The 17,881-nt window shown below is 45.3% G+C and overlaps 1 protein-coding gene across 1 annotated transcript in view; it reads left to right on the top strand.

Annotated features, from left to right (window-relative positions):
• The first annotated feature begins 9,534 nt into the window (after window positions 1-9,534).
• Window positions 9,535-17,881, top strand: part of LOC139014920 (cyclin-Y-like protein 1) — a 40,917-nt gene continuing 32,570 nt past the window's right edge. Inside the window, exon 1 of the mRNA XM_070421887.1 lies at window positions 9,535-9,636. Coding sequence (XP_070277988.1) covers window positions 9,535-9,636 — 102 coding nt within the window. The remainder of the gene's footprint in view (window positions 9,637-17,881) is intronic.

The following is a 17,881-nucleotide window of genomic DNA, read 5'->3' as shown; positions in this document are numbered from 1 at the left end:
AGTCAAGATTTCTGGTTCCCCTGGTTACTTTTTAAAAAATTTATCTTTATTGTTGAAAGTATTACAGCTGCCTCCCCCTTTCTCCCCTTCCCCAATAAGCACCTCCACCCTATATATGTCCATTGCAGGTCTTCATCACACTATTGTCTGTGTCCCAGGGCTATGCATGTATACATATGAGTTGCCCTGGTTACTGTCTCCCCACCCATATCCTACCCCTACCTTCCCTCAGATTCCTCAGACTATTCCATGCTTCTGTGTCTCTGGATCTATTTTGTCCATCAGTTTATTTTGTTCATTAGATTCCCTGGTTCCTTCTTATCTTTGTTTTGCTTTTCAATTTAATTTATTTTTATTGTGGTGAACTATGCCTAACAAAATGTATAATTTTAACCATTTTTAAATGTATAACTCAGTGGCAAGAAGCACAGTCTCAATATTGTGTAACCATCATCCACTGTCGTTTCCCGAACTTTTTATCATAACTAACAGATATTCTATACAAATTAAACACTAACTTCTCATTTCTCCCTACGTCCAGGGCCTTGTAATCTCTATTCAACTTTCCATCTCTTTGAATTTGTCCACTGTAGATATCCCATAGAAATGGAAACATATATTTGTCCTTTTTTCCCCTGGCTTACTTCATACTTACCATGTTTTCAAGGTTCACCTACGGCAGCATGAATCAGAATTTCATTACCTTTGTAAAATGAATAATATTCTGTTTATGTATATACAACTGTTGTTGGTCCATTCCTCTGTTGATAGACATTTAGGTTATTTCCGCCTCTACATTATTGTAAATAATGCTTCTATGAGCCTTGGTGGACACATGTCCATTTGGGTTCCAGATTTCAAGTCCTTTTAGTGTATACCATAAAATGGAATTGTTGGGCCCTAGCCAGTGGGGCTCAGATGATTGGGCACCATCGCTTGAACTTAAAGGTTGCCCATTTGAATCCTGGTCAGGGCACATATCCAGGTTGTGGGCTCCATCCCTGGTAGGGGCACATACAGAAGGCAACAAATTGATGTTTCTCTGTAACATCAATGCTCTTTCTCTTTCCCTCCCTCCCTCCCTTTTTCTCTCTATGCATGTCCTTGGGTGAGGATAAAAAAAAAAAAGCTGTGGTACATATACTACTTGACCATTAAAAAGAAATCTTACCTTTTGTGACAGCATGAATAGGCCTAGGGGGTATTATGCTTAGTGATATAAGTCAGGTAAAGAAAGACAAATACCATATGATTTCACTTACATATGAAATCTAAAGAACAAAATAAGCAAGAAAATAGAAACAGATTCACAGATACAGACAACAGAGTGTCAATTGACAGAGGAGATGACAGCTGTGGGCACTGGGTGAAAAAGGTGAAGGGACTAAGAAGTACAAATGGTAGTTAGAGAATAGTCACAGGGATGTAAATTACAGCACAGGGACTAATCAATATTGTAATAACTATGTATAGGGCCATGTAGGTACTTGAAATATTGGGGGAACCAGTCTGTAAATTACATGATTTTCTAACCACTATGCTGTACATCTGAAAGTATTCTAAACATGTATAAAAACCCAGTGACCAGAACGCTGTAATGACCAGAACAAGTGATCACTATGACGCACTCTGTGGCCAATGAAAGGGCCGTTCTGGGGTTTGGCCCCCTAGCCAAAATCTCGAGCCCCTTCCTCCCGGCCAGCCCTGCCCCGATGGGATCACCCTGTGCCTGATTGCCCCCCCACCCCAATAGGAGGTGGGGCTGGTGGCCAACCTCCTGCAGCCCCTCCCCCTGGCCATCCCCACCCACAATGGGCCCCCACCCCCCCTCTCAGCCTGCAGCCCCTCTCCCTAGTTGGCCCTGCCCCTGATTGCCACTCTCTACCCCAATAAGGGGCGGGGCCAGACAACCAACCTCCTGCAGCCCCACCCCATTGCTGGCCCCACCCCCAATTGGCACCCCCACCCCAATGGGGGGCGGGGCCCACCAGCCAAATACTCACAGCCTTTTCCGCCATCTGGCCTGGCCCCGATCGGGATGGTCCAGCTGGACAACCTCCCACCTTCTCCTCCTCTTGACAGGCCTAGCCCTGATCCACCCCAATCGGGGCCTGGCCAGCTGGACCACACCCATGCACAAATTCGTGCACTGGGCTTCTAGTACAGAATAATATTAAATGTAAACTGTATCTGAAAATTAAGAAGTATATCTTAAGAGTAGGCAAGGTGTTGAAAACACAATTGTCTTTGATCTCAAAGAACTTATAAAGGAGCTGTGAAAGGTAAAAAAAATGCAACACATTACGATGTATGCAACGGAATGAGAAGTAGAGTGTGCTCTGCACACATATACAAGAGTAGGCTTTAAAGAACACAGAAAAGGCAACCCAGGAGCAGTGACATCTAACTTGAAAGCTGAAGGTATTTGGGAAGATTATCTGCTAAAAATCTGTAGGAAGTAGAGAGGTAAGTGGAGTGGAGAGAATTCCGACCAGAAGGAATGTCTCACAGCTGATTCTCACAGCCAGTTGGCCTGAAGGTCAAGGAGTAATTACCTACAACAATCAAGGCTTAACTACAACAAGACTGCGCAAAAGACCACAAGGGGGTGCACCAAGAGTGTCTACCTCAGGTAATTGGGACACTTAACACGGAAAGCCACTCTATCGACACAGCGAAGCATAAAAATATGCCGAGACAAAGAAGCAGGTCACAAAGGACAGAACCAGAGGAAAGCAGGCTACTGGATATAGAATTCAAAACCACACTTTTGAGGTCTCTCAAGAGGCTTCTAGAGTCTGTCGATAAACTTGATGAGATGTACAGGAAATCTAATGAGACCCTCGATGGTGTGATAAAGGACCAACTAGAAAGTAAGCATACACTGACTGAAATAAAGAATATTATACAAACTCCCAACAGCAGACCAGAGGATTGCAAGAATCAAGTCAAAGATTTGAAATGCGAAGAAGCAAAAAACACCCAACCAGAAAAGCAAAATGAAAAAAGAATCCAAAAATAGGAAGATAGTGTAAGGAGCCTCTGGGCAGCTATAAGCGTACCAACACCCGAATTATAGGGGTGCAAGAAGATGAGAAAGAGCCAGATATTGAAAACCTATTTGAAGAAATAATGACAGAAAACTTCCCCTATCTGGTGAAAGAAATAGACTTACAAGTCCAGGAAGCACAGAGAACCCCAAACAAAAGGAATCCAAAGAGGACCACAGCAACACACATCATAATTAAAATACCAAGAGCAAAAGACAAAGAGAGAATCTTAAAAGCAGCAAGAGAAAGAAACTCAGTTACCTACAAGGGAATACCCATATGACTGTCAGCTGATTTCTCAACAGAAACGTTGCAGGCCAGAAAGGAGTGGCAAGAAATATTCAAAGTGATGAATACCAAGAACCTAAACTAAGATTACTTTATCCAGCAAAGCTATCATTCAGAATTGAAGGTCAGATAAAGAGCTTCACAGATAAGGAAAAGCTAAAGGAGTTCATCACCACCAAACCAGTATTATATGAAATGCTGAAAGGCATCCTTTAAGAAGAGGAAGAAGAAGAAAAAGGTAAAGATACAAATTATGAACAACAAATACGCATCTATCAACAAGTGAGTCTAAGAATCAAGTGAATAAATAACCTGATGAACAGAATGAACTGGTGATTATAATAGAATCAGGGACATAGAAAGGGAATGGACTGACTATGCTTGGGGGGGAAAGGGGTGTGGGAGATGCAGGAAGAGACTGGACAAATATCATGCACCTATGGATGAGGACAGTGGGTGGAGAGTGAGGGCGGAGGGTGGGGTGGGAGCTGGAAGGAGGGGAGTTATGGGGGGAAAAAAGAGAAACAAATGTAATAATCTGAACAATAAAGATTTAACTATTTAAAAAAAAAAAAAAGAATGTCTCTAGTTTGCCTGGGGCCTGTGGACAGCCATGGTTGATGGGGACGAATGTGTTAGGGCTGGGGGAGGCCAGGTCCTGGTCCAGTGGTCTAGCTACAGCAAGTAACCAGTGGTATGGCTCAATTAATCGCTTTTCTGGTCTGAGTGTCATTTTCCTTCACTGTAAAATAAGACAGAGGACACATAAGGATCGATAACCTTAGTTGCCCCTAGACAGAGCTTTGTTAGCTGGAGACCGGTTTTAGGTTTCCGCTGTACCCTTGTAACTCTCATATCCTGTGAATTTTACGGACACACTTGTACCAACTTTTCATTAAGCAAATACATGTTTAAAAATCTGTAACCTAGGAGTTGATGTATTTCCTTCCATTGGCAAAACCAGCGGTTATATTCCTAGCCCATGATCTATATGCTTCCGAGGGTTTATAGGGCCCCCTTCATTTATCACCATCATGATTTTATGAACAAAACTTGAATCTGGCTCTAAGAAAACTAAGTAAAATGACAAAGAAAGCAGCCCATTCTGATGCAGGTCATTAACAGGCATGAGGAGATCCAAAGCTGTTCCCCAGCTTGGAGCACTCATTCCACAGCTGGCAGCACAAAGCACAGTGACACTGCCATGTAACCGCACCTTCTTAATTGGGAGTGCTCTTGCAGGGGCAGCCAAGATGTTCCTGGTGAAGGAATGCTGCCGCCACAAAGACAGCCAGGCTGCCAGACAGAATTTTCACCGTCATCGCATGGAAATTGGTTTAGTTAATATAATAAATTCCATCCCCAACTTCATTTTATAGGAAATGCCTACTATCTGGAACCTGTGCACTAATGCCTGGTGATTTTCCACAGGGGTTTGAGCTGCATTTTGTGGGAAAATGTACGGCAGGTATGTGTCATATATATATTCTCTCAGATGTGTATGTCTGAGTGTACGGAGGATAGAGGAAACAGAATTATGAAAATTGGCAGCAACATCTCAGAAGCAAGATGTGCAAAAGATTCTAAGTAGATTATAATTTTCCAAGTCTAACACAGTCAATTTCCAGAAACATGGCCCACCTTTCATGTTGACAGGAAGATGGCTCCTTCACTGCAGGCTGTTTTATGTGAATATTTTTGACCCCTGACCTCGGAGCATCCTCTGCATGTCTATCTTCGAGATTTGAAACCTGAGTGCCAGAGACATGCTGGCTGTTCTCAATCAGCAATAGCAAAGGGATGTGCAGGTTTCCAGGGATAAATTTTGGTTTTGTTTTTCTTGATTTTTAGAGAGAGTGGAGGGGAGAGAGATAGAAACATTGATGAGAGAGGAACATCACTGGTCAGCTGCCTCCTACATGCCCCACACTGGGGATTGTGTCCACAACCCAGGCATGTGCCTCAACCGGAATCAAACAGACAACCTTCTGGTTCCTGGGACTATGCTCAACCACTGAGCGACACTGGCAGGACAAAGTTTTGTTTAATCGCTTGGTGTAGGCAGGAAGAAACCATCTCAGAGAGGTTGGGCACTCCCCTGTGGTCACACAGCCAGCAGGGGAAAAGCAGGTACTACAATGCTTTCAATACCTTTGATGGCTCCCAAGCGCTTCCCATCTCTGGCAGGTGGATATGTGACTTTTCCAGTACGGGAAGAGAAGTTGGGCAGCTGTTAAAGGTAGGGTCTTCCCCAAAGAAGTGACCATAGAAACAGCATGCAGTGGAGGATTTGTGCGGGCCGTTCATGGTTTCTGAATTGTGTCATCTGAATCTTTATCCTTTTTAACAAGTATTAGATTCCAAGAAGGACTGTCGCTGTAGACCCTGCTCTCCGAATGCACCAGCAAGGCAATCATTTTGCAGCGCTGGCACCTGTATTTAGGGTTCTGTGATTTACCCCTTCTCTGACCCACCAAGGATTGTGAGGTGGCCAGATGCTCTGCTCTTCCATGGGAATGACTAAGCAGTCTGATTATTTCAATGGACCACTTGAGTGAAGTAATCACCTTCTCAAAACAGACACAGGATGGGAAGAGGGGATACGGCCATGCAGGTAAGGACCCTGACTGGGCCCAGGCCAGGTGTGGTGAAGACATGCTCACTGAGCACAGTGATACCCTGGGCCCTGTGAGGACCCGGGTGGGTGTGACACTGCAGTTCCCAGTGCAGCAGGATAAAGAGGAGGGCAAATAGCCATACGCAGGTTGTGGGCAGTGCCTATCCAAGCAGTGAGGATGTTCTAATGCTAACCTATCTTGACGTTTCTGGGTGGCAGGTCTAACCCAGTTACAGACCAACTGTGTATCTGTGTGGGCCTCTGGAGGCACTGTGATGGTGGGAACAGGCTGAGAGGTGGGTCTGTGGGCAGGAGGGAGAAGCTGGAGCAGGTGGGAGAAGCTGGGGCAGGAGGGAGAAGCTGGGGCTGGTGGGAGAAGCTGGGGCAGGAGGGATAATCTGGGGCTGGTGGGAGAAGCTGGAGAAGGAGGGAGGCCTGAGCGACCACTCACACCCTCCCACCCCCCACCCCATCCCCTGCAGCAGAAATCCAGTTTCCTCCAGGGAACAGGACTGCACACAGGGGGCTGGAAAGGACAGGCAACCTCTGAGAGAACAGGAAACACCCCTGTCCAGGTGCCCTGCTTGCCCAAGTCCACCAAGCTGGTGCACCCACTGGTGCAGGTCCCATGGCCTCCCCCAGGCTCGGTAGCAGGTCTACCTCAGCACCCAAGACAAGTGGTGCAGGACCAGCCTCCCCTCCCCAGCACACCAAACCAGCACAGACATCACTCCTGTGGACAGAAAGCTTCACTCCTGCGGGGAAACCGAGCCTTGGCTTCTGACAAATGGGAGAAAGAGACCCACAGGGACGCCTGGAGTGAGACCTTCGTCCTTTCACCCACACTGGTGGTGGTAGCTCCCCTGGGGCTCTGCTTACCTGCAGGTCTCCGCAGGGCAGGGTGGTCACAGCCACCCCCAGGAGCCTTCCCCCTGGAATAAAGGGAGCACAGGGACCACAGGGTGTCACCATGTGCACAAGCCTCCCTGACCCAAGCGCTCCACTCCCACAGCTCCTGCCCAGGAGGTCCAGAGCAAGTGCCCAGGGCATCAGACCACATGTTCTGTGTGTCAAAACGCGTGCCCTGTGCATCAGAGCGCGTGTTCCCAGGGTCAGAGTGCGTGCCCCCAGCGTGGACAGCGTGTACCCCAGACGTCAAGAGCGCATGTGGCTTCCCCACACCACCAGGCAACTAGAGCAGAACAGAGGTCGCTTCTGCAGGACCCCTTTCAGGACAATAAACCAGAGACAGTAGAGAAAGCTGGGGAGCCAGGGGAGCTCCCAAGGAGGAGGGGCCACTGAGCACTGCAGTCCAGGTCCTGGGCCCTTTCTGGGGGCTGGCAGAGAGAGTGGGAAAGGTGTGCGCAGTGTGGCGGGCTTAAACCAACCTGGTGGACAGGTCAGGGGTTAGGGAAGAGAAACAGCGGAAAAGGCCATGCAGCATGCAGCAAATTTTCCTAACTAAAGATTCACGTCTAGAAAACATGAATTTTGAGGATTATGTCTGCCAAAGTCAGCTGGAAAGCTGGTCAAACCCCACATGGAGGGAGGACCAGGGCGTCCAGGTCTCACGTGGAGATTTCCTGTCCCGTCCTCAGGAAATGGGAGCGTGGCTCTTACTGAGGAGATGGGAGGGTTAGCTCCAGCCTCCAGAGAGCACAGGGGCCCTGTCAGGCTGGGCCTGCCCACCGGGTGTGCACTCACCTGCTTTTCCGCTCAGGCACAGCTGTGTCCCCACCTGGCAGCCAGGCTCCCTGAGGCTGCCCAGTCCCCCAGCCATCACTTGCCTGCTTTCCTGGGGTGCTGTGCCCTTGTCCAGTTGGCCTTATGCTGCGGGAAGACCATCGAGGGTTACACTGAGTCCTCCCTGGGGAAGGGGGTCCTAGGCTCAGGGCACCTGGTCCTTGTGGATTCGAATTCAGGGAAGGCTGGAGACCCTGGCCCTGGAGGTCGGGCGTGGTCTCTGGGAGGTGGCAGTGTCCACACTGCTGCCCTCCTGGCTGGGCGCTTTGCTGCTGGGATCGGCTCTGCGGGGTCCTATGCACAATGGGAGGAGTCTGGCAGAGGCTGATGTGGCAGGGATGTGCCCCTTTCTCCAGCCCACAAGCGGATTCCATGGACACCCGCTCTCCGGGGTGGAGGTGCCGAGATGGAAGGCAGGCCAGGTGGCTCCTTCCTTCCCAGGTCTGAGTGCACCTGCATCCATGGAGCCTGCCTGTCTGGGAGAAGCCTCAGACACTATGGCAACAGGATGCCTTACCCTGAGCACCAGGCCCTGGCTCTCTGGGATCTGGCAGCAGTGTTTGGGGCGCGGTCAGAAAAGTAGAAGGGGGTGGGGAGAGTGGGCTCCAGGTGCTGTAGGGACAGGCTTATGCCCTCTGTCACAGGCTTTCTCCTTGCTGATCCTGGGAAGGGAGGGCAGGATGAGGGGCGCAGTCCTCAGAAAGAGCACCTGTTCTTAGGTTTCTGGGGCCTGGAGGGAAAACCTTAAATGTCTGGCGATTGAAGTCTGAGTTTTGTTGTGTGCTTCTCTGTCGTTAAGTGCAGGCACTGTTTACAATATAATCTTCAGTGTTGTCTCAAGCTTCCAAGAGCCATCCAAAATGCTATCTAATGACATTCCTAGGACTTTAGACAATAATATTATTAATAGCATCCAGTTATATCCAGGTTCTAAGGATGTAACTAGATGCTATTTAAAAGAAACTGAAGTTCATCAGGTCATTTCCCATTCCACTGTGGTCTCCACATGTTAACATCTTGCTCATTCTTGTCACCAGACATATCTCTTATACTGTTGAATATTAATAATCTCTGTTTCCCTGATTTTTTGAGATGACATTTCTCTCCTACTCATTTAATAAAGGAAAACACTCCCTCTGGTCCTTTGGGGGGACAACTATTTGATTGAACGGTTTCTAAATGTCTGTACATTTTGCAATTACTGTACACGTCTTTTTCTTCTTGATTTTTTTCTGTTTTTTCTCCAAAACGTGTACAGTAACTGAAAAATGTATTCACTTCTTGGCCATCGCCAAGGGCATTTGCAGGTTTCCTGCCCTCCTGACAACATTTGAGTGTGTTTAGGAAATGCTGTTTGGAGCCCGAGGCTGGGCCACATGTGTGAGCTGGGAGAGGGGATAGAGGGCCTACAGGGCAGGGAGGACCAGCATTCTGACCCACTGCCTTCCCTGCCAGGTGGGCACGTGGAGGGAACGCTGCCGTGATTGGTCCCTCGTAACCAGGTGACCACAGAATGTGTTCTGGTTGGCTGGGGCCCTCCAGGAGCCCTGCCTTCAGTTGAGAAGCAGCTGTGGCAGGCGGTGGAGCTTCGGCTGTGCTCTCTTCTTGCAGTGGTTGTGATTCTCAGCAGTTGCCTGATCAGCACACCTTTTAAATACGTGAGACTGCTGGCTGTCCTCACAGACTAGTCAACTCTGTGGAGGCGGCAGCAGCTGACAGCTGGGCGGGGGCGGCGGGGGCCCCTGGGTTTGCCCTTTTGGGGGTTGGGCGGGGTGGGGGGTGGTTAGGGGGACTGTTGAGTGAAGGAAGTGACAGCAGCAGGAGTAGAGGTTCCTCATGGGGAACAAATTCAGCTGCTGCCTGAAGCCCAATGCCAGCCCCAAGGTGGGCCAGAGCTTGGAGTGGGTGAATCCGCACCCTGAGTCTGATGCCTGTGAGGTGACTCAAGCTGCCTGGGCACATGAGGACTTGGGTCTCCTGTTCTGCAAATGCCACCCTGTGCTGCGCCTCAGTAACCAGCAAACGCCCAAAGGTAAGGGGTGGCAGGGGTTCGCTGATCTCAGTCACACCTCTGGGCTCTGCTGACCCCAGGACCCCCTAGATGGGCACCATCTCAGACTCCTCCTTGCCTTCTTTCTGGCATCCCGATCCTTTATTTATCCCCCGTCATGTCTGGCCAGTTTCTTTCCCTGTTCAGTACCCAACTACCCAGTTCTTTCTTCCATCCCCATTCAGCCTGAGACACTCCAGTTGGCCCTTCCTGTTCCTGGCTCTCTGTAGTGTCTCCTGGGACTCCAGGAAGAATTGTGGGTATATTCTCTCCTTTTTCTCAGTGAAAACTTTAACATCCCAACTTCCAAGGTTCCATCCCATCTCCCTGTCCTTACCTAGCCTTTTGGTTCTTAGTGAAGGAATCAGGTAGGGCCCAGTGATACCCTTGTTTCCACCTGTTAAGACAGTTGATACTCTGAACAGTTCTGCTGCAAAGATTTTAGGGGTTGTTAGGTAAACTCAAAATCGATAACCGACATAGAACCTATATAGTGTTATTACATTGGCTGTTTTCAGTTGCCTGGATAGAAGCTATTTATTCCTTCCAACTTATAATTTGAACACAGAAGGAAATGGTGGGAGAGGGAACTCAAAATTTCTCGAATCATGTGAAATGTTACTGCCAGTCCTATAGAGAATAGTTGCTCGTTTGTCTTTTTACTTATAGCAGAACCCAGAGAGTTCTGATTACTTTGATATGTCCACGTTGACACAAAATTTCCTCAGTCTTCCTTCAGTGACCTAACAGACTTCCCTGTCACATTGTTTGTCCTAAAGGAGCGGGGATGGTTCACAAGAGTGTTGGTCAAAAGTTTCTAAAGAGAACACACATATGTAGACTTTAGTTTGTAACATAAAGTCTTGGCAGTTAAGATGTAAAATTGTGGGCAAGGAGGTTTGTCCTCATCGTCTCCCGTACTGCCAGTAGCTTCCTGTTTAACTGTAAGAATGTTGAGGTCAAAGTTCTGAAGTCCAGATGCCTGAAGAGGGGTTTGGGGAATAGAGAAGTGGGAGGAGAGAGGGAGAAGAGAGGAAATATGGTACTTGGTTTAAAATAATTCTGGGTAACAAATATAGCTAATGAAGACTGTGATTTGTGAAGTAGGAAAGATACATTTACAAAGATGTTAAAGCCTCTTTGGCCCTTTTTATTTTTCATTTAAATGGTAGAGATTATTTCATAGAGAAAACACATCATAGCTCTTATTCTATTTAAACTCTAGTTTAGCTTTTAATTTCTTTAAAAGTTAGAATAATTAAGCCTAGGGGTTCACCTGGATGGTCGCTATGTCTTTATAACTGAAAAGTACTCCCTGTTCAGTATATTAAAATAGTATGAAAAAATGAGCAACTTACATGAATTAATGAATTGTACCTTTAAACACAAAACAAGTGAGAACATGTGAAATTTTCTGTTCACTCTGTTTGGTGCTATAAGGTAAGCCTCTGTCTGAGTGGTTTTATAAACCAGTTAGTAGATGGGTAGTGTTGGATGAGAGACCAAAATAGGACCTTTATATATTTAAGATTTACAGCTCACTCCCATGTATAGCCCATTTGGTCCTTCTAACTGCAAACAAGTCCCGTGTATATACTTCTATTGCTGATGAAGAAACTGAGACTTAGAGATGTGAACGGATGTGTAACCAGCTGCTGAACAGGAGAGGCTGACATGCTGGTGATAGATGTGCCAAATTCAATTTGGTGATGCATACAGCACTCCTTAGAATGCAGCCTATATGTTATAAACTCTCCACAAAGTGAGCCTATTTAACTTGCTCCAGTCTTGATTATTTCCATTTGAAATTATTGTATACAACTCAGAAGCAACTATTACCACTCCATCTATGTCTAAAACAGCAACAACAACAAACTGAAAAACAAAATAGATCCAGAGACATAGAAATATGAAACAGCTGATGAATCTCAGAGGGAAGGCTGGAGTGGTTGGGTGGGTGGGACTAGATCAAGCAAAGAATGCAAGTGAAAACTTTCACATATATGCATAACCCATGGACACAGACAATAGGGTGGTGAAGTCCTGGGGGTGGGCTAGAAGGGGACAATTGTGGAAAATAGGGGACATCTGTAATACTTTGAACAATAAAGATTGAAAAAAATCACTTTGATGAAAGTATAAAAAGTCACTGTCGTGAAAGTTTCCCCGTAGATTAAAACATTGAGCTTTTATACTGTCCTTTTAAACGTGCCACGATGAATAGCCCCAAGGAAGCCACAGCTAACTAAATAAGTTCATTTTGTGAATAGAGTTAGAATTAGCCAAATGGTAAAGAACATTTGCCAAATATAGCTCATGATTTGGGCATATTTGATATATTAGCAGGTATCTGACAGTAACTGGCCACAGTTTACTTTGTTTCTTAACACTGTTTCTGAAATGTGCTGGTAATATCAGTGTGAAAGAGACTGACTATATTTCTAATTGATAAGTAGAAGTGGGGAAACACCTAAATAATCCATAGATTATTTAGGTGCAAGTTAAAAAAAAAGTCTAAGACATAGCCGGGTTTTACTGCACATGTATAGCAAGATTCTGCAATTTTGAATTTACTGAGTAGAATTTTTATATTGTTGCCTTTACTAAAATTGGCTGATTACCATTACTTAAAACGTATTCCCATGCCCTAACCGGTTTCCCTCAGTGGATAGAGTGTCGGCCTGCGGACTCAAGGGCCCCAGGTTCAATTCCGGTCAAGGGCATGTAATTGGTTGCGGGCACATCCCCAGTAGGGGGTGTGCAGGAGGCAGCTGGTCAATGTTTCTCTCTCATCAATGTTTCTAACTCTCTTTCCCTCTCCCTTATGCTCTGTAAAAAATCAATAAAATATATTTTTAAAAAAGTCTTCCCTACAGTAAGTGATATAAGTTGATGTGTAGCTATTTTTTAAATTATGAATTTTTCTCGTCAACAAAATTGTATGTCTTTTCTCTTCTTCCTTCAGGTTTAATCCCTTCTGGCCATCCTGGGGCTGGCACAATTTTCCGGAAGAAATGTCAAATGATCGGTAAGTCAAGATAGGATTGAGGTCACAGGTTTTTGTTTGAACAAATAAAAAACATTTCAGTTGTTTATGTATGAGGATTGAATTTGTGATCGTACATAGTGCTCAAGCACAGAATCCTGTTCCACATTAGAATTTGAAGCTATTCAAACTCTCTCCCCTATGTAATGCTGCCAGAGTACCTCAGAGGAACAGAGCCCTATGGGGTTCCCCAGAAGCCTAGCAGGAGCACGTGCAACTATGCCCATTTCCTGTGTCCTGTTTGTTTTAGGATAACAACCAGAACTGTAGGACTTTAATGCTTCTGCTTGCCTGCTTATTTCCTTAATGTTATGTTCAATCGAGTTTACTTGCTTTAAAAGGCACAAGGATCGAGGCTTTCCGTTGATTGTGACAGCAGTAGTACAGGCAGGGAAGGATCCATTTTATTTGAATCCATGCAGCTCAATACAAAGTGGGGGTTTTAACATGTGTTTTCATGGCCTGTGTGCATGACTGTCTGGAGCTGATCATTTTGCTTAGGATTGCTGCATTTCTCAGTTTCTTCCAGAGCCAGGGGCTGCTCAGCTGTAGAGAGAGGGTGAGAGAGTAAAGGAAGTGCTATCCCATGCCCCTCTCCTCAGTCCTAAGGAATGTGTGCCTATGATGCCCCTCCCACGTTAAAGGAGGCAGAGTGGGAACCAGAGTTCAGCCCAAGACCCTCTTTGGAGCTTTTATTTTTCTTCAGATCTTTATTGGAACAAAACGATTTTGTGTGTTGTACACTTGTTTACTTAGGTTAGCCGCATCATTTTAAAGTTTAAATTGGATAGGTTACTTTGCAGTTGAGTAGAGATGCATTTAATTTCTTAGTAAGATATTCTAGGTGGTTACCTAAGTGGTTCAGGATGCTTGCAGGTGCCTGGCCAGAAACTGGTTCTTAGAGCCCTCAACTGTTAGATCCTGGTGGTTCAAGTACAGAGGGTATCCATGTAGAAGTGGAAACTCTGACTGAGTACTGGCTCAGAGGCACAACAGATAAGCTTTTTTGTTAGCCAAGTTTCTCCCCTGGCTTTGCCCTTTGCCCTTTCCTTCTGGACATGAGAGACTTTTATTTGTACCTAAAACAGAATATCCATTAGGTCAAAAGTGTAAAACTTAGTTTTAAGATACTGCTTATGGGACTCATCTTGCCAGGTGCTTTAAATTTTAAATTTTGTTGGAAGTTATAAAAGAAATGGAATAAAATTTGGTCTTATCTATATATATAAAAAGCCAGCGACTAGAACACCATAACGGGTGGGATCAGGCCAGTCGTTTTGACACCCACTGTGGCCAGTGAACTGACCAGATTGTGGGGGGGCTGGCTGGCCAACCTCCTGCAGCCCCTACCCCAGGCCCGCACCACCCCTGCTGGGCCCCCACCACTCCCAGTGGCCCACAGCTCCTCCCCCCAGATGGTCCTGCCCCTGATTGCTCCCCCTCCCCAACAGGGCAAGGGGCTGGCCAGCCAACCTCCTGCAGCTCTAATCCCCAGTCAACCCACTCCTGATCACCCACCACCACCCTGATGGCCAGTGGCGCCTCCCCACAGCCAGCTCTGCCCCTGATCACCGACCCCCACACATCCAGCCCCTCCCCACAGCTGGCCCCACCCTCAATTGGCCTCCCCCACCCCAATTGGGGGTGGGGCCTTCTGGCCAATCACCCATGGCCCCTCCCCGCAGCCAGCTTGGCCCTAATCAGGCCCCAGTCAGGGCAGGCTGGCTGGCCAATCTTCTGCCCTTTCCTCCTCTCAACAGGCCCGCCCACATCTGTCCTGATTGGGGCCTGGCCAGCCAGACTCCACCTGTGCACGAGTTCTAGTTTTGTATATTAGTAATCTTTCAGGTAATCAGTAACTTATGTTTTTCTGTGGCATTTGTATCAGGATTGATCAGTTAATTTTTTTTATTCTTAGTTGGAGAAAAGAGGAAGAACAACTTTTTCTACCACGTAAGTACATACTCGAAAAGTTATGTAAGAAATTAATAATTTGAATTAAAATTGTCTACCATAATTGTTAAAAATCTATTGACTCCAGTATCATTAGCATGAACCTGTTTTGGAAGATTGTCTTAATCACTTCTGTTACCTTAATTAACAGGTTTACATATGCAGGAAAGTTTTGGTTTAGTAATGGTCATTTTTAAGGGGTCCTGACCTTTAAGTTAAATGTCAGTAACATGGTTGTGATATAAAGATCTGCCTTAATTTTGTGCCTTAACTTTTCATTTGTTTTTTAACAAAAGTAACAACCATATAATAGCTACGGCAATTTTTGTGTTATCTATTGACTTGTTGTTTTAGCAGCTGACAGCTGAGCTTCCTCCCTCCACTGTGGTCTTCTTTCCCTCCTTCTGTTCTCCCAACATGTATCATGGTTGTTAGTAAATCTGAATCAGTGTTTCTGTTATCATGACTATGCAAATGTTTGTTACCGTTGAGCCCTCTAGTTCTCTGGCTGTGCCTTTTTCTTGTATACCCTTCATTCTTTTGATCAAAAAATGTATACGCACTCTGCATGATTATGTTGGTGTTTATTAACTTACTTGAGGCCCCATGCCTGTGATTCAGGCCCTGGTGGGGGGTGAGGCCTGTGGGGATTGGCCCGCTGTGGGAGCACTGACCACCAGGGGGCAGCTCCTGCATTGAGTGCCTGCCCCCAGCTGGTCAGTGCAAATCATAGCGACTGGTCATTCCACCGTTTGGTCGTTTTACACATTAGGCTTTTATTATATAAGATAGTTCATTTTCAAAATTTGAAAGAATCTACAGAAGTGAAAAATTTTGTGAATACCTGTTATCAAACTGATGACCATTCTGGTCCAGGCACTGCTAACAAAACTAAGTAGTGGAATTGCAAATGTCAAGAATTAATATTTTAGTCGATATTTGTGTGCCCTCAATTTGTCACCTATTGCCAGTTATATATCTCCCCATTTAAAAAAAGTCTAGTCAGAGTTTAGAATAAGTTTCCTTTATTCAAAGCATAGTCTGACTTTACCTATTATTTTGAATCAATTAAACCTGAAAAGGAGTGAAAATTGAGTTATCACCTGTTAAAATGTGTATTCATTTTTGGGACCCCCTGTATTACTGAAATTTGAGCACTGCTACACTTCTTCAGAATAATCCAAACCCCTCTCCCTCGTCAACATGATCTCACGTAGTCAAAGGCAGCAGGTAGGCTGGTCTCTCTGATTTCAGAAATAACTGCTTTATATCTAACAATCTAATAACTTGGCAGAGAAAGATGACTGTTGGCAAAAACTCTACATTTATGCTACATTAACATAATACCTAGTAAGTTTTCATTTTTTATGTTGTGGAATTAATTTTTTTTAGTGTATTCAGTTCTTCTTTTCTATTTTTTCCCCGAACATGCTGTGACATTTGTCACAGGCCTGTCAAAAATATTTTCCACGTACTGACCACATTTGTTCCATTTCTTATTGGAAGCCATCTCCCTAGCCTTTTGTTATCCTCCTCTACTATGCACTTGTTCTCTGAAGGCCTGCTCTGTGTCTGCTTTGAAGCATATTTCTTTAAAGTCATCCGGGATCTCACATACTGCTCTCTTATGTTGGATCCCTGATTTCTTAGATCAGCGATTTTCAACCTTTTTCATCTCATGGCATGCATAAACTAATGACTAAAATTCTGTGACACACTAAAAAAATGTGTGTTTTACCAATCTAAAAAAAAAAGTATAATTGTGATTCATTCACTCTTGGCATCTGTTGTGGTGTTGGTTGTTGTCATTTTGTTATTTGACAATGTAAGGGAAAAGGTCAATGCCCCTGCCCAAATAGTCAGGTATTGCATTTTGTAAACATTCTTGCTGCACACCAGTGTGCTGGGTGGTACACTGGTTGAAAATCTTCGTCCCGTGTTTATGTTTTCCTCTGTATTGTTATTCTCCTTTGTTTCACTGAAGCACTTTTTCCTGGGAAAGGATACATGGGCAGAAATTGTTTGAAGATCTAGCCTCTCTGAAATGCCTCCTACTTAACAAAGCAGAGAATTCTAGGTTGAAATTAAGTTTTGCAGTTCTAAAGACATTTCTACTGTTTTCTCATTATAGTGTTGCTCTCAAATATATTGGCAATGTATGATACACTGTATATTTGCAATTTCAGTAATTTCCTCCACCCTTTCTTCTCTGGAAATGTTTAGAAGCTTATCTATTCCTGGGATTCTGAAATTTGATGGTATGTTTGGTATGCACCTTTTCATTTTATTGTGGCCATCAAGACTCCAGGTCTTATCTACTTTCAGGGGATATTTTTGCTTCTTTTATACAATCTTTATTCCTTCTTTTTCCTAACATTCCCATTACTCAGACATTGGAACTCTTAGACCAATATTCCTGGACAAATCTCTAAATATTTTCCCTTCTTATTTCCCATTTTGTCTTTTTCTGCTTCCTGGAGATTTCCTTGACTTTGTTCACCAACCTCCTTTTTAAAAAATTTTTATTGAATTCAGAGAGGAATGGAAAAATAGAAACATCAATGATAAAACATAATCATTGATTGGCTGCTTTCTGCACGACCCCTACTGGGGATTGAGCCTGCAACCTGGGCATGTGCCCTTAACCAGAATCAAGCCCGGGACCCTTCAGTCCGCAGGCCAATGCTTTATCCACTGAACCAAAGTGGCTAGGGCCACCAATACTTTATAATTCTGTTTTGTTTATCTAGTTTTTAATTGATAGTGTTCTCTTATATCCTGTCATTTTTTATAGCATTTCATTCTTTTACCAATGCAATGTTTTGCTTTTCTGAAGTTTATTTATTTATTTATTTGTTTGTTTACTAGAGGCCTGGTGTACAGAGTCGTCTCAGGTGGGGTCCCTCGGTGTTTCGGACCGACGGGGGGGGCGAGCGCTTGCAGGAGGGAGGGACCTTGGGAAGTTGGCCAGCCAGCCCCCCCTTATTGCCAGCAGCAAGTAAGGCACGGTTAAGGCACGGCCAATTCCATGAGGAATCGGGCTCCCTCCTCCCTCCTGTCTGGGTCCGGTGTGCAGGTGAACCAGATTTGAGGATGTCAGGTCCCCATCTGCAAGGTCTGGGCCAGTGCACATC

Source organism: Myotis yumanensis, unplaced genomic scaffold (assembly GCF_028538775.1).
Source record: "Myotis yumanensis isolate MYYU_CA2020_CCGP unplaced genomic scaffold, mMyoYum1.0.hap1 SCAF_1, whole genome shotgun sequence".
Taxonomy (NCBI): Eukaryota; Metazoa; Chordata; class Mammalia; order Chiroptera; family Vespertilionidae; genus Myotis; species Myotis yumanensis.
The sequence above is the reverse complement of the archived record's forward strand: the minus strand, read 5'-3'. Positions and strand labels throughout refer to the sequence as shown.